At 42.8% G+C, this 16,766-nt stretch overlaps 1 protein-coding gene across 1 annotated transcript in view; it reads right to left on the bottom strand.

The window, feature by feature from the left end:
- The window catches only part of RCOR2 (REST corepressor 2), a 288,691-nt gene that overhangs the window by 60,026 nt on the left and 211,899 nt on the right, over positions 1-16,766 (bottom strand). The window contains exons 3-4 of the mRNA XM_056528491.1: positions 6,295-6,372; positions 337-389 (exon numbers count right to left, since the gene is read on the bottom strand). Of these exons, the coding sequence (XP_056384466.1) occupies positions 337-389; positions 6,295-6,372 (131 nt within the window). The remainder of the gene's footprint in view (positions 1-336; positions 390-6,294; positions 6,373-16,766) is intronic.

Raw genomic sequence — 16,766 nt, 5'->3', positions numbered from 1 at the left:
TCACATCCCCCTTTCTACTCGCAAGATTACACAAGGCGCTGACCTCGCCATTTTTCTATTTTCTCCCAATTAATCTCTCATAGTGGCGGATTTCCCACTGTAGAAATGGTAAGAGTGGACACACCAAGCTACGCAGCCGCAGCGATGCATTTACAGCATGAAATACCCTGCTGAAAAGCTCCAGATACAGTGCAATTTTTTTTTTTTTTTTGGTTGTTATGGGCAAAAAAATTGCTTTCCTAAATCCCCAATAGTATTTTGTAGGAACAGAAGGTTAACTACAATATGTCAACTAGGATTTTAGAAAATGAATGTCAACTCTTTCACCCATCTTACCTGCTCCACATTGTAGCCATGTTTCTCCTTTGCCATCAAGATGTACTCATCCACTACAAAGCATAAGGGAATAAAGACCAATAAACTATTATGTGCCATTACACATGAAGAGTGATAAAACCTCTATGGTGACATAAGAAAAACCTTGACGTTTAACTCTTATGCAAAGTAATGAAAAACCAATTTAAGGCTCATGGATAGAAGCCACTTTCAATGATTTTACTTTATATGTAACAAGTTGGTCTTGATTTTATTACAATACTATTCTGCTACAAAAATTACACTTCGGAATGCGTTTATGTGATCATGCATGCCTAAATTCCTGTTTCTGATGACATTATGGATCATCTATTGAGTGTCACCTCTCTAAACTCATTCCCCCAAAATGCATACATCATGTACTGTATGCGGGGGATTGCTGGAGTGTAGTTCTAAGCAAGGGATACAGGACAGTAGGGATGGTAAAGTTCAGCTACAATGATGTTGGAAGACTTCGGGCATGGGGGAAACACTGAAACTACAGAGACTCCCTTCACGAAGAAGTGAACAAAGACAACAATTGTGTGGTCTGAACAGGTAATTTCTTTAAAAAGACAAGTACTTTTATATAGCTTGCTTTTATGTATTCAGTATACAGTAGAAAGAATTTTTTTTCTTTTAAGCCATAGCTAACCTTCTGGTTTAGGGCTCATTCACATTAATGTTTAATGTCTGTCCCCATTAATTCATGCCCACTCTCAAATCTGTTCAAGCCTTTTGCAAATCATTTTTTTCCTTTTAAGCCATAGTTAACCTTCTGGTTTAGGGCTCATTCACATTAATGTTTAATGTCTGTCCCCATTAATTCATGCCTGTTCTCAAATCTGTTCAAGCCTTTTGCAAACTACTTGCAAACAGCTGTAAATGAAACACCGTAATGTCAATGGGATTTTGTTTTACAGTCCTTTGCATGCCGTTTGATCTGTTATTTTGACGGCAAAAAGACATTGCATGTAGTATTTTTTCCCTTTCAAATATAATGGAATAGAAACGGATATTATAAATTTAACATTAACATCTATGGCAAACGGAGTCTTCAAAGTGTCTATTTCTTTTATTTGGTCTATTTATTCCTTACTATTATCTAAGGCTAATTCGTATATATTATACATTTACATTTATTCACCATTCATATATAATATTATTCTAAATATAAAACACAATAATAATATATAATAAAAATTTTAATCAATATTTTTTTTTTTGTATGAACTATATTTCATCCATTATTCATTTATTCACTATTTGTTATTTCTTAAATTAATTAATTTATCTATTTATTTTAGGTAGCGTTTATATATTTATGTTGCTAATTTTTCAGCTTACTCACTGCATGATCATTATTTGTGTGTATTAGGTAACCTATTAAAAATGTCCTCATGTTCACGTTTGGTTTGCTGTGCTTCACTTTTTATTTCTCACTCACTCCCATTCCCTTCTCTCACTTCACTCATGCCCACACTTTCCTCTTTCTTGATTTTTGTTATTTTATTTGTATCGATCACGTGGTACACTTATCACATGTTTTTACTTCTTTTTCCTTTCTGCGCCTGCGCGCCTTCTCTTCTATTTTCGCTTGCGCCTTTTGATCCGGACTGCGCCTGCGATCTCCTGCTTGGGAGCCCGGTCATGTGGTTAATGTACCACATGACCGTACCCGACTTGCGGCAGAACTCAGTGCGCTTGCGCACGCGTTCTCAAAGCCCGGTCATGTGATCACATTGATCATGTGACTCGGCTCTTTACCGGAAGTATGCCGACGGCGTCCCGGATATGTGGGTTCTGGCGGACACCACCTCCAGGTAAACCCGGGACACCATTGGATACAGCCAGGTTTTATGGGCGGTGATACCTTTTAGGACGTATTGATTGGGGAAATTCATGTCAATCTAAATGTGATGAGATGTAATTGGCTGTAATGCGGTATATTAGGCTGGTGAGAAGGTAGGATAGCCACACCCCCTGAGGAAGCCATTTAGTGGTGAAACGATCGTTGGGGTTGGTAGGTAAGGTCTGGCATACTTGTTCCCTCTGGTCCTTGGGTCTGGTCCCTTTGTTTATTCTCTCCCTGCCCTCGTGCTTGCGTTCAGCAGTATTTTGGTGCGACTTTACTTTTGATATTTATTCTTATTGCCCTTTGACCTCATACTTATATGTATTACCTCTCTATACTTAGTTCCAGTCCCCACCTACCCATCTGTAGTCTTTTTCGGTGCCTTGTTTTTATTATGTATATGTACTATTGTTTTTTAATCCATGATACACTTAAATAAAGATTTTGTTAACTTTCTTCTATTCTTTGTTTATTTGTGCATAATTTTTTCTGTATTTTTGGTGGTGCTTCTGGAAAGTGTACCTGTCGTCAACAAAAACTTTTTATATAATGTAGATAACACCATTATATGTATATTTATAATATGCATTGTTAAAAATTGTGCATATTTTTGGGTGAAAAATGCTGTCCCTGCAGCTATTGTCTGTGTGTCTCTATGAGGAGTCCAAAAACAGGAAGTCAGGGTAGGACAAGTAGGGATCTGTGCAGATTCCTGGCTTGTCAATCCTCCTGATGTATGAGCCAGGAACATTTTATAGAGCCTCAGTGCACACTGTCTGGCTTTTTCTTAGTGCACAGAGCCCTGCTTGTCCATCCTCACTTCCTGTATTTGGACTTCTCATAGAGAAACACGTGCAATAGCTGCAGGGACAAAAATATACACATTATATATAATTTATTTCTACATTATATAAAAAGTTTTTGTTGAACAGTTAGTACTTCTGAGCATGCTCAGAAGAGGTGAAATCAGCAAACTCCTGCAGTGCTGCGGGACTACTACTACTCCCAACTTGGAATATACTTGTTTCCATGATGGGAGTAGTAGTTCCCCCGGCTGCGGAAGTTTGCAGCAGCTGGGGAGGATACATTAGTCCTTGTACTACTACCCTCATCGTGGAACAGAGTCTGTTCCATGTTGGGGGTAGTAGTACAGGGGCTGAGGGATTGATCGCACATCACTCACTTCTGAGACCTGATGAGATCAGAAGCTATGAACCCATCCCCTGCGTTGTATTTACTGTCATTTATTTTCATTTTCAAATACCCCGCTGGAAGCCCTGAATGGCCGAGACAGAGTGATCATTCAGTGCTCTCGGTGGGGTTTTTAAAGTCAACAGTGAGGATTGTGATCCTGAACAGTTTTCTTCACTACACTGGCTGGCCGGGGAAGTGGGTGGCATTGCGCTGCGAACCCCAGCCACGCAGACGCGCTGCGGGGGGTCATATGTATAAAAGCGCTGCAGGGGGGCATGATCAAGCTCTATATGACTGTACCCCCGCTGTATTAGCTATATATCTTGCAACCCCCCCCCCCCCCCGCTGGGCTAACTATATAGCTTGCCCCTCGCTGCGCTAGCTATAGATCTTGCCCCATGCAGCGCTTCTATATACATATGATACCTGCAGCACTGTGTGTGACATAAGAATTCTATCAGCAGCGCTGCTGATAGAATCCTTTTGACACTGCGCTGCGGGGGTATATGTATATAGAAGCACTGCGGGGGCTAGACATATAGCGCTATGTCTGGCCCCCCTGCAGCTCTTCTGTATACATATGGCCCCCTGCAGCGCAGTGTGTCAAAAGGATTCTATAAGCAGCGCTGCTGATAGAATCCTTTTGTCACACATACCGCTGCAGGGATCATATGTATACAGAAGCGCTGCAGAGGGCAATAAATACATAGAGCAGCAGGGGCAAGAGATATAGAAGCGTTGCGGGGGGGGGGGGGGGGGGGGCAGACATATGGTGCTATCCCCCACTGCACTATATGTCTTGCCCAACCGCAGCGCTATGTGGATCCTCACTGTTGACTTTAAAAATCCCGCTGGGAACCGTGAAAGGCAACTCTGTTCTGGCCATTCAGGGCTCCTGGCGGGGTATTTGAAAATGAATGTACACAAACACTATATACATCGCAGGGGAGCTGAGCATGCCCCCCCCCCCCCCCCCCGCTCCCCTGGTTAATTTCTTTTGATCGCATCGGATCTCAGAAGTGAGACCCCGTGCGATCAATCCCTCAGCCCCTGTACTACAACCCTTAACATGGAAGCGACGGCCTCTCTCCCCCTGCCTTTCCAGGGGGCTTCTGCAGGGTCAGAAACAGTGTATCGGGGTATACACATGCACACACACGCACCCTCATTTTACCAAGGATATTTGGGTAAAAACTTTTTTTACCCAAATATCCTTGGGAAAATGAGGATGCGTGTTATAGGTCGGTGTGTAGTATACCCCGATAAATACGGTAATAACTGTTCAAAAATTGATTCATAAACCAGGTGCAAGCGGATGTCATTAAAGGCTCATCTGTTTGCCATAGACTTCAATGTTAAATTTATAATATCCATTTCTACAAGTCTGTTCCATGACGGGAGTAGTAGTAGTCCCGGCTGCAGAAGTCTGTAGGTGGCTGACTTTTCATACTAATGGATGAAAAGCGGATGCAAAAGGATGCCACAGAATGGCATCCTTTTGCCTCAGTTTGCCTCTTAAACGGACTATACTAACAATGGACGCAGTGACGGGAGAAAAGCGGGATGGAAGAAAACGGTGTTAGAATTTGAAATAAAGTATATTAGAAAGTCGCAAGAATTGTTCCTTTATATAGTGATTACCCTTTATTACCCTTAGGCTAAGTTTCTACTTTTTTGTATTGCGTTTTCCAAGAAAAAACACCAGATAAAATGGCAGTGCAATTTCCTGCATCTGGTGTTTTTTCGGGTGTTTTCATTTGTGTGGAAATTGCACCTTGGCAAAAAAAAAAAAAAAAGAGGCAGTAGTGATGGGAAAATTTTTATTTAATGAAATTTATATATTTTATAACAACATTTTAATTAATTGTTAAGTGTGTGTGTTTAGCTTTTTTATCCAATTTTTTTATTTTTTTTTAGGTAGTACTACTACTCGCAACATGGAGCACACTCGGCTCCATGCTGGGAGCTGTAGTACCTGCATTAATAAACAGATCGCAGCCAGTGTAATTTGACACCTGTTGCGATCTGTCTAGTAATGCAGGCACTACAGCTCCCAGCATGGAGCAGAGTGTGCTCCATATTGTAGTAGTACCTGCAGTTAAGGAAAGATCACAGTGGATGTCACTCCTGACACCCGCTGTGATCCTCCTGTATAATGTATAGATGCGGGCGGCCGCTCTTCTAGTCCCCTGCACTGCACCTCTATGGGAGAAAAACACCACAATTTTGACAAAAAAAAAGAAATAAAAAATCGCCAGTGACCCAGCATGTTGCAATTTTGGAAAACCTCTGAGGAGCTGAAAAACGCCAAAAAAGAGTGAAAAAACGTCAAAAGGATTTAACAAACGCAAAAGTTAAAAAATGCCAAGTGGCTGAAAAAAACGCCATGCGGCAGAATTGGCGTTTTTCCACAAAAAAAAGAACAAACAAAAAAAAAAAAAAAACAAGTAGAAACTTAGCCTAACATTGGAAAATCCAGTCAACAGTTTTCTCAAGAGCAGCATTCTGGCTGATCAATTTATTTAAACATTGACCACGTTGTGTTCCCAACAACTCATTGCAGTCTGATTTAAAATTATCTTTTTTCTGAGCCCAGAAAATGAACTCCAGTTGTCATACTTGTCATACATTTTCTACATACAGATAAAAATAAAAACACACCTGTAGTTCTGTTCAGACCAATTATCCATTTATATAGGAAGCCATGACACTGGGAAAGATGTACAGCAAGACTGGTCCATCAAGCAAACAACAAATTCCATTGATTTGAGCCTTTCAAGATTTTTATCCGATATAAAAGAAAGGGAAACCCCAAGTAAGGGCTCTGAATGCCTTAGCCAACGATAGACTTGAAGCAGTTAAAAATAAGAGCAACAAGGCTGAAAACTTACATTTAGCATCTGAAACGAAATTATTAGGTGACCATACCAACATCCCCTTCATCTCCACAATATTTTGTGTTGGATAATCTGTAGGGAAAAATCATGTGATTAGCTGTACCAAACTTCTTATAGGCTGTGTTTTTCACAGATAAAAGATAAAAAGTACCATATATACTCGCGTATAAGCCGAGATTTTCAGCACAATATTTCGTGCTGAAAACGCCCCCCTCGGCTTATACTCGAGTGAACTGTCCACCTGTCAATCCCTTCTCAGTGGTCATCAACCTGCGGACCTCCAGATGTTGCAAAACTGCAACTCCCAGCATGCCCGGACATCCATCGGCTGTCCGGGCATGCTTGGAGTTGTAGTTTTGAAACCTCTGGAGGTCCACAGGTTGAAGACCACTGCGGCCTTAGTCATCATCCCCCCCCCCCCCTTTTGTTTTGGACTCCCCTCGGCGGGAAGTTAGGAGTTGGGAGTTGTAGTTTTGCAACATCTGGATGTCCGGATTGACAGGCGGTGATGATGAAGGGGGGGATGATGACGGGGGTCTGGATGATTACATGGGGGGGGGATGATGTATTTCCCACCCTAGGCTAGTCAATAACTTTTCCTGTTTTTTTGGGGGTGAAATTAGGGGCCTCGGCTTATATTCGGGTAGGCTTATACTCGAGTATATACGGTAAGTGCTTAACCTTTTCAGGACAGTTTTTTTTCTTTTTCTTTGATGTTTTATACCTCCTTGCCTTCTAATAGGCATAACTTATTTTTCCACCTACAGACCCATATGAGGGCTTCTTTTTCATGTCACCAATTGTACTTTGTAAGGACATCACTCATTGCACCTCCAAATGTACAGTAAAAACAATAAATATTTGTAGGGCAAAATTGAAAAAATAAAAAAACAGACACCATCTTGCAACTTTTGGGGGCTTCCGTTTCTATTCAGTGCACCTTTCGGTAACAATGACACATTATCTTTCTTCTGTAGGTCTATATGATTGAAATGATACCCAATTTATATAGTTTTTTATTTTTATTTTTTTTACTAATTTAAAAATATCTAGCTTTTTGTACCTAGCTTTTTGTACAAAAATTAGCACACTCAAAATTGTCCACTTCTGACTCCTGTAACTTTTATTTTTCCGCATACAGGGATGTATGAGGGCTCATTTTTTTTGTGCCCTGATCTGTAGCTTTTATCTGTACCCTTTTTTCTAGTACATGAAGTGACCAAAAATGTGTATTTCTGGACTTTCAATTTTTTTTTTTAATGCTTGCACCTTTGACCGTGCAGTTTAACATTATATCTTAATATTTATGCACGCAGCGATATCTCATGTTTAATGTTTTTTTTTTTTTTTTTTTGAAAAACAGGAAAAGGGGGTGAGGGAAATTTCAATTTTTATTAGAGAAGGGGTTAATGCATATTACTTTTTTTTTTCCTTAGTTCCCATAGGGGACTATAACATGCAATCTTCCCTTCCCTAATAAAGCTTGAATCCGCCCCACCTTTCCCATTTTTTCACTAAAATAATGTAAAAAAAAAAGAAAAATATAGGTGGTATCACCACGTGCATAAATGTCTAAAATATTAAAAATAATGTGAATTAACCCCTTAAGAACCGGGGTTTTTCCGTTTTTGCATTTTCGTTTTTTGCTCCTTGCCTTTAAAAAATCATAACTCAATTCAATTTTGCACCTAAAAATCCATATGATTGCTTATTTTTTGCGCCACCAATTGTGCTTTGTAATGACGTCAGTCATTTTGCCCAAAAATCTACAGTGAAACGGAAAAAAAATCATTGTGAGACAAAATTGAAAAAAATTAAACGCAATTTTGTAACTTTTGGGGGCTTCCGTTTCTACATAGTACATTTTTCGGTAAAAATGACACCTTATCTTTATTCTGTAGGTTCATACGATTAAAATGATACCCTACTTATAAAGGTTTGATTTTGTCGTACTTCTGGAAAAATCATAACTTCATGCAGGAAAATTAATACGTTTAAAATTGTCATCTTCTGACCCCTATAACTTTTTTATGAGGGCTAATTTTTTGTGCCGTGATCTGAAGTTTTTAACTGTACCATTTTTGCATTGATAGGACTTATTGATCGCTTTTAAAAAAAAATTTCATGATATAAAAAGTGACCAAAAATGCACTATTTTGGACTTTGGAATTTTTTGGCGCGTACGCCATTGACCGTGTGGTTTAATTAATGATATATTTTTATAATTTGGACATTTCCGCACGCGGCAATACCATATAGGTTTATTTTTATTTACACTTTTTTTTATGGGAAAAGGGGGGTGATTCAAACTTAATAGGGGAGGTGTTAAATGATCTTTATTCACTTTTCCCCCCCCCCTTTTTTTTTGCAGTGTAACAGCTCCCATAGGGACCTATAACACTGCACACACTGATCTTTTACATTGATCACTGGTTTCTCATAGGAAACCAGTGATCAATGATTCTGCCGCTTGACTGCTCATGCCGGGATCTCAGGCACTGAGCAGTCATTCGGCGATCGGACAGCGAGGAGGCAGGTAGGGACCCTCCGGCTGTCCTGCAAGCTGTTCAGAATGCCGCTAATTCACCGCGGCTATCCCGAACAGCTCCCTGAGCTAATCGGCATGCTTTCACTTTCACTTTAGACGCGGCGTTCAACTTAGAACACTGCGTCTAAAGGGTTAATAGCACGCGGCATCGCGATCAATGGCGCGCGCTATTAGCCACGGGTCAATGGCCGTTGTTAGAGGCCGGGCTCGACCCGCTATGACGCGGGGCAACGCCGTGGCCCCACATTATAGATCGGGAGCGGACATATGACGTTCCAGTACGTCATGTGTCCTTAAGGGGTTAAATAGCACGGTCGATGGCGTACAGGTAAAAAAAAAATACTTAAGTCCAAAATTGCGCATTTTTGGTCACTTTATATGCCAAAATAAAAAAAATTATCAAAAATTCCTATTAAAACTAAAATGGTACCAATAAAAACTACAGACAACAGCGCAAAAAATTAGCCCCCATACATCCCCGTATATGGAAAACTAAAATTATAGGGGTCAGAAGAGGACCATTTTAAGCTTACTAATTTTGGTGCATGTAGTTATAATTTTTTTTAAGTAGTAAAATAAAATAAAACCCATATAAATAAAATAAAACCTATATAAAATGTACTACACTCACTGAAGCACCTTAGTGTCTGTACATTCCTAGGTTAGCAGGAGTGGGCGGGATTGGACAAACATTTAAGGGTAGCTCCCACCATCCTATTTTTCTTTTTTCTGCCCCTGCCTATTGCCAATCTATCCCTAACCCTCTCCCTGCTTTTAATTTTAATTTATACTATATTAAAAATGCCTTTTTTTCTGCCTGGCAGTGTGCTCACTACCAGGCAGACTTCCCCAGCAGGCACCACGTCACTGATGCCTGCTGGGGGGGACTTCCGCCCTTAGTTCATCTACACAGGGTGCCTCCAGCTGTTTCACCACTACAACTCCCAGCTTGCTCTGACCCCCCCCCCCCCGCTACGGTGCTAGCCCATTCCCTCCCCCCCCCTCCGCATACCCCGTTCCCTCCATCACAAACCCCCCTCCCGCATACCCCGTTCCCTCATTACACTTGCAGTTACTGCAGAGTCCGGCAGCGGCGTGCAGGGTCAGCGGCGGCGATGTGCGGGAGGAGTGGCCTCCCAGCGAGTGGCCGGGGAGCCAATGCGCTCGCTCCCGCCTGTCTGATTGACAGGCAGGGAGCAAGTGCAGCCTAACTGAAAAAGGACTGATTGCCAGACCAAAATCAGTCCTTTTTCAGGCGTGACGTCACGCCAGGCTGCAGCCGGCAACTAGAAGGGTGACCCCTAGTGGCCGGTTTTTAAATGTAAATTAAACCATTTTAATGAAACAAATATTAATAAAAGTATATTAGAGATATGTTGTAGTACATAAGTACTACAACATATCAAAAAATAAAGTTGGTGACAGTGCCCATTTAAGTGGGAGCGGGCAGGATTGGTCAAAAAAAATCGGGAGCGGGATTAAAAAAAACTGTCCCGTTCAGGGTTCTAACGCATACTATGAAAGATATATCCTGGTGTTAAAATTCACACTGCTGTATAATGAACTATATGAGGCATTACCTTGCATTTAACACATTATGTGACAAAAATGAGACTGCTGGATCAAGCAAGAAGGAGGAGTATGCATTTTTTCACACAGGTTTTTTTATGGAGTCTTTTGGAAAACTGCGACTGCAGTTTTTGAGCCAAAGTCAAAAGAAGATCCAGTAGAAAGGTCAAGTTTAGGTCCTTACTTTATATTTTCCATTCTCTTTGAATTCCTTTCTTGCTTTGGCTACAAAACTGCAGTGGCAGTTTTCCTAAACTGCTAATTGGTTAGTAAAAACTTGCCAGACTTGGACAAACAACTTGCTACGTACAATTTTCCTACTTGCTTCAATCGGTGGTATGTGGGAGGGTTTCAATGGTATGCAAGACAGAGCATAAGCATTTTTGTCACAGCCACATGAAACCTTAGTCAGTACTTGTACAGAACGGGACACAATGGAGAATTGGAAGTAGTTCAACGCTGCCAATTTTCAAGGAATGTGGTAGGAGATCGTGGTCTCTTACCTCATTCCGTGAAGATTGGCAGCGCGGAATGACTTCTAATTCTCCATTGTGTCCGGTTCTGTATCTACTGCACACCGTCCTTGGTGTGGAAAGTCTGCGGCAGCCAGCTTGCACTCAGGCCCGGGCTGGCCTAGCGGGATACCGGGAATTTTCCCGGTGGGCCGCCGGCCCTGGGGCTGCTTTGCAGGGATTAACATACGGGCACCAGGCCTACATGAAAATAGGCCCAGTGGCCTGCACAGGCAGCCCACATAGGCCACCCGGCACCCACGATACATATCTTAACAGAAGTGTGCCGGCCGTGCACTGTCCAAGGCAGGCCCTGCTTCTTACTTACGGCCCTTAGGGGCGGCCAGGTCCGCAGTTCGGGGGGGGGGGGGGGGGGCGTTGCGCAAAATTTGCTGCCTGTCCGCTCTGTCCCCCCCTGCTTCTCCGTAGCCCTGGGAACGCAGGGGAGTCACGTGTGGCGTCATTCCCCCTGCGTCTTAACGCTGTAAAGCTGGGAGCCCGGCACTGCTGCTGATCGCGGGACGGATCTGCATGTGAATAAGGTAAGCATGAGCTGCGGAGGGTAGACTGAGGAGAACAGAAGAATAAAGTTGGGGGGGTGTTGTATATGCATTATTGATGGAGGGGAGGATAGGGGTGATGAACAAGAAGGAAGGGGTGTATAATTATGATTGATGGGGGGGGACGCTGGGGGGGTTAGGATCAAGGATGAGGAGGGGGGTGTATATTTATGATTGATGGGGGGGAGGCAGGGGGGTTAGGACCAAGGATGAGGGGGGGGGTGTATATTTATGATTGATGGGAGGCTAGGGGGTTAGGACCAGGGCCGGACTGGGCGTGAAAACCAGCCCTGGAAAAAATTACATACCAGCCCCATAGTGTTGCGTCATTATACCAGCACGTCGTCATTTTCTTGTTCATAAAAGGTAAAATCATGCATTTTAAAGCATATTTGAAGAGCGCCTTATTTATAGATAAGACATATATAAAGAGCAAAAATAGTATAGTTTCCCCATATTAGGTGCAGTATAGGCCCTAACATTAGGTACAGTACACTAGGTGCAGCATAGTTCCCCCACACTAGGTGCAGCATAGTTCCCCCACACTAGGTGCAGCATAGTTCCCCCACACTAGGTGCAGCATAGTTCCCCCACACTAGGTGCAGCATAGTTCCCCCACACTAGGTGCAGCATAGTTCCCCACATTAGGTGCAGTAAAGTCCCTCACATTAGGTGCAGTATAGTCCCCCACATTAGGTGCAGTATAGTCCCCCACATTAGGTGCAGTATAGTCCCCCACATTAGGTGCAGTATAGTCCTCAACATTAGGTGCAGTATAGCTCCCCACATTAGGTGCAGTCACTGAGGACAAGCAGGGCTCTGTACACTGAGGACAAGCAGGGCTCTGTATACTGAGGACAAGCAGGGCTCTGTACACTGAGGACAAGCAGGGCTCTGTACACTGAGGACAAGCAGGGCTCTTTACATGGAGGAGAAGTGGCTCAGAAGCTGGTGTAGGAAGGAAGGGTTTGGGTTCATGGAGAACTGGGCTGACTTCGCTGTCGGATATCGGCTCTACCGTAGGGACGGGCTGCACCTCAATGGGGAGGGTGCAGCTTTGCTTGGGGAGAAGATGGCTAGAAGGGTGGAGGAGTGTTTAAACTAGGGACTTGGGGGGAGGGAACCTACAGCAAAGAGGGGGAAGATAGTGTAGATAGAGAGGTGGGAATTATAAAAGTACATGGGGGTGGAGCGGAGGGAGGAGTTAGAATAGTTAATAGGAATAGGCTTCATAGGAAAATAAAACTTACACCCTTGAATCCCATTAACCCCAATAACATAAAGGATGGAAATGTAAAGTGTATGTTCACAAATGCCAGAAGCCTAGCAAATAAAATTGGGGAGCTTGAGGCCTTGATACTGGAGGAACATATTGATATAGTTGGGGTCACTGAGACATGGCTGGACTCCTCGCATGACTGGGCTGTCAATCTGCAGGGGTTTACATTGTTTTGCAAGGATAGAACGAACAGAAAAGTTGGTGGAGTCTGTCTGTATGTAAGAAGTGGTATGAAAGTCAGTGTGAACGATGCCATAGTGTGTGATGATTCTGAGGAGGTGGAATCACTGTGGGTAGAATTACCAAAGGAGGGAAATACTGAAAAAATAATACTTGGTGTAATCTACAGACCCCCTAATATGACTGAAGAGATAGAAGTTCCGCTTCATAAACAAATAGAGAGAGCCGCCTGGGCAGGTACAGTGGTAATAATGGGAGATTTTAACTATCCAGATATAGATTGGGGTCCTGGGTTGGCTAAAACTACAAAGGGGCGACAATTCCTGAATTTATTGCAGGATAATTTTATGGGCCAGTTTGTGGAGGACCCAACAAGAAGTGATGCCTTGTTGGATCTGATCATTTCCAACAACGCAGAGCTGGTTGGTAATGTAACTGTGCGGGAAAACCTTGGTAATAGCGACCACAATATAGTTACTTTTGACTTAAAATGTAGAAAACAAAGACAGGCGGGGAAGACAAAAACATATAACTTTAAAAAGGCAAACTTCCCTGGGCTGAGGGCTGCACTAAAGGACATAGACTGGGGGGAGGTGTTCTCAAATACTGATACAGAAGGTAAATGGGACATCTTTAAATCAACTCTAAATAACTATACAGCTAAATATATACCAAAGAGGAACAAATATAAACGACTAAAACTAAATCCTACATGGCTGACAAATGATGTTAAAAGAGCAATAAACAACAAAAAAATTGCCTTCAAAAAATTCAAATCTGATGGGTCAGCTACAACATTTACACAGTACAAGGAGCTTAATAAAATCTGTAAAAATGTAATAAAAACAGCAAAAATTCAAAATGAGAGACAGGTGGCCAAAGAAAGCAAAACTAATCCTAAATATTTTTTTAGATATATAAATGCAAAAAAACCAAGGACAGAGCATGTAGGACCCCTTAATAATGATAATGGGGAGGTTGTCACGGGCGATCAAGAGAAAGCGGAGCTACTGAATGGGTTCTTTAGTTCTGTATATACTAAGGAAGAAGGAGCTGACATTGGACAGGTCAGTGCTGGTAACACATCATGTAATGTACTGAACTGGCTTAATGTAGAGATGGTACAAGGTAAGTTAAGTAATATAAATGTAAGCAAATCTCCAGGGCCAGATGGATTGCACCCAAGAGTTCTTAGGGTGGGTTCACACTACGTTTTCTCCCATACGGGAGCGCATACGGCAGGGGGGAGCTAAAACCTTGCGCTCCCGTATGCCTTCGTATGCGCTCCCGTGTGTCATTCATTTCAATGAGCCGGCCGGAGTGAAACGTTCGGTCCAGTCGGCTCATTTTTGCACAGTATGCGCTTTTACGACCGGACCTCAAACCGTGGTTGACCACAGTTTTAGGTCCGGTTGTAAAAGCGCATACGGCGCAAAAATGAGCCGACCGGACCGAACGTTTCACTCCGGCCGGCTCATTGAAATGAATTACATACGGGAGCGCATACGAAGGCATACGGGAGCGCGAGGTTTTAGCTCCCCCCTGCCGTATACGCTCCCGTATGGGAGAAAACGTAGTGTGAACCCAGCCTTAGAGAGGTAAGTTCAGTAATATCTGTACCCCTGTTCATGATATTTAGAGATTCTCTGGTGTCTGGTATTGTGCCAAGGGACTGGCGCAAGGCGAATGTGGTGCCAATCTTCAAAAAGGGCTCTAGGTCTTCCCCAGGAAACTATAGACCGGTAAGTTTAACGTGCATTGTGGGTAAATTGTTTGAAGGACTTATAAGGGATTACATACAGGAATACATAGGGGATAACTGTATTATAAGTGATAACCAGCATGGGTTTACTAAGGATAGAAGTTGTCAAACCAATCTAATTTGCTTTTATGAAGAGGTGAGTAGAAGCCTTGACAGAGGAATGGCTGTGGATATAGTGTTTCTGGATTTTGCTAAAGCATTTGATACTGTCCCTCATAGATGTCTGACAGGTAAGTTAAGGTCTTTGGGTTTGGAAATTTTAGTTTGTAACTGGATTGAACACTGGCTCATGGATCGTACCCAGAGAGTGGTGGTCAATGATTCGTACTCTGATTGGTCCCCGGTAATTAGTGGTGTACCCCAAGGTTCAGTACTGGGCACGCTGTTGTTTAATTTATTTATCAATGATATAGTAGATGGTATTAACAGCTCTGTTTCTATCTTTGCAGATGACACCAAGCTTTGTAGCACGGTACAGTCTATAGAGGATGTGCATAAGTTACAAGATGACTTGGATAGTCTAAGTGTCTGGACATCCACTTGGCAAATGAGGTTCAATGTGGATAAATGTAAAGTTATGCATCTGGGTACTAATAACCTGCATGCGTCGTATGTCTTAGGGGGGATTAAACTGGCAGAGTCACTGGTAAAGAAGGATCTGGGTGTACTTGTAGATCACAGACTACAGAATAGCATTCAATGTCAGGCTGCTGCTTCCAAAGCCGGCAGGATATTGTCATGTATAAAAAGAGGCATGGACTCGAGAGACCGGGACATAATACTCCCCCTTTATAAAGCATTGGTACAGCCTCACCTGGAATATGCTGTTCAGTTTTGGTCGCCTGTACATAAAAGGGACACTGTGGAGCTGTAAAGGGTGCAGAGACGCACAACTAAACTAATATGGGGCATGGAACATCTTAGCTATGAGGAGCGATTAAAGGAGTTACAATTGTTTAGTCTTGAGAAGAAACGTTTAAGGGGGATATGATAAACGTATATAAGTATATTAATGGCCCATATAAAAAATATGGAGAAAAACAGTTCCAGGTTAAACCCCCCCAAAGGACGAGGGGGCACTCCCTCCGTCTGGAGAAGAAAAAGTTTAGTCTTTACCATGAGAACTTATGGAACAGTCTACCTCAGGAACTGGTCACAGCAGGAAAAATTAACAGCTTTAAAACAGGATTAGATACATTCCTGGAACAAAATAACATTAATGCTTATGAAGAAATATAAAATCCCATCCCTTCCCCAATATCGCGCCACACCCCTACCCCTTAATTGCCTGGTTGAACTTGATGGACATATGTCTTTTTTCGATCGTACTAACTATGTAACTATGTAACAAGTAGGGATCTGTACCTGAGGACAAGCAGGGCCTGTACGAGAGAGAGCAGGGCAGCGGGCGCACTTCTCGGTGGCACAGTGAACTCCGCCATGGTGGGCTGCTGCGCTTAGACTTGAGGTCACGTCACACCTCCCCCCCCCCCCCAATCCTCAAGTAGAAAAACAAAGCCACACCCCCCTGCCCACCTCTCCCACCTGCCAGCTAGCTGTTGGAAGACTAAACTCCCAGCATGCTCTTACAGTGAGGACATGCTAGGAGTTGTAGTTCTACCAGCTAGCCAGTGGGAGGTAGATGCGGGTAGATGGCCAGGGAGCGGAGGTTCACAAAAAGTTGTACAAAAAGTAGCAGTTTGCAACTTTTTGTGCAACTTTTTTTAAATGCTACAGCACGTTTTGTAAGCCAGGTCTGACCTGGCTTAAATTTGCGACTTTTTTTTAAGGGGGTTTGGACTGGGACCAAAAATACACCCTGATATTTAAGAATAAGCAGTCCATTTTTTTTTGGTGGGGTCTGAATGCTGGGACCTCCACCAATCACCTCGCTTCAAGTTGCTCTCCAGCTGTTGCAAAGCTACAACTCCCATCATGTCTGGAGCCTCAGGCATTATGGTATGCAGTTTTGTAACAGCTGAAGGCCACAGATTGGAGTAGTGTCCCCATCATCACTGCATAACTTACAAATTACAGCAGTGATGGGACAGTCAGG

This window comes from Hyla sarda, chromosome 6, assembly GCF_029499605.1.
Source record: "Hyla sarda isolate aHylSar1 chromosome 6, aHylSar1.hap1, whole genome shotgun sequence".
Classification (NCBI taxonomy): Eukaryota; Metazoa; Chordata; class Amphibia; order Anura; family Hylidae; genus Hyla; species Hyla sarda.
Note: the sequence above shows the minus strand (reverse complement) of the source record. Positions and strands in the feature narration are given on the sequence as shown.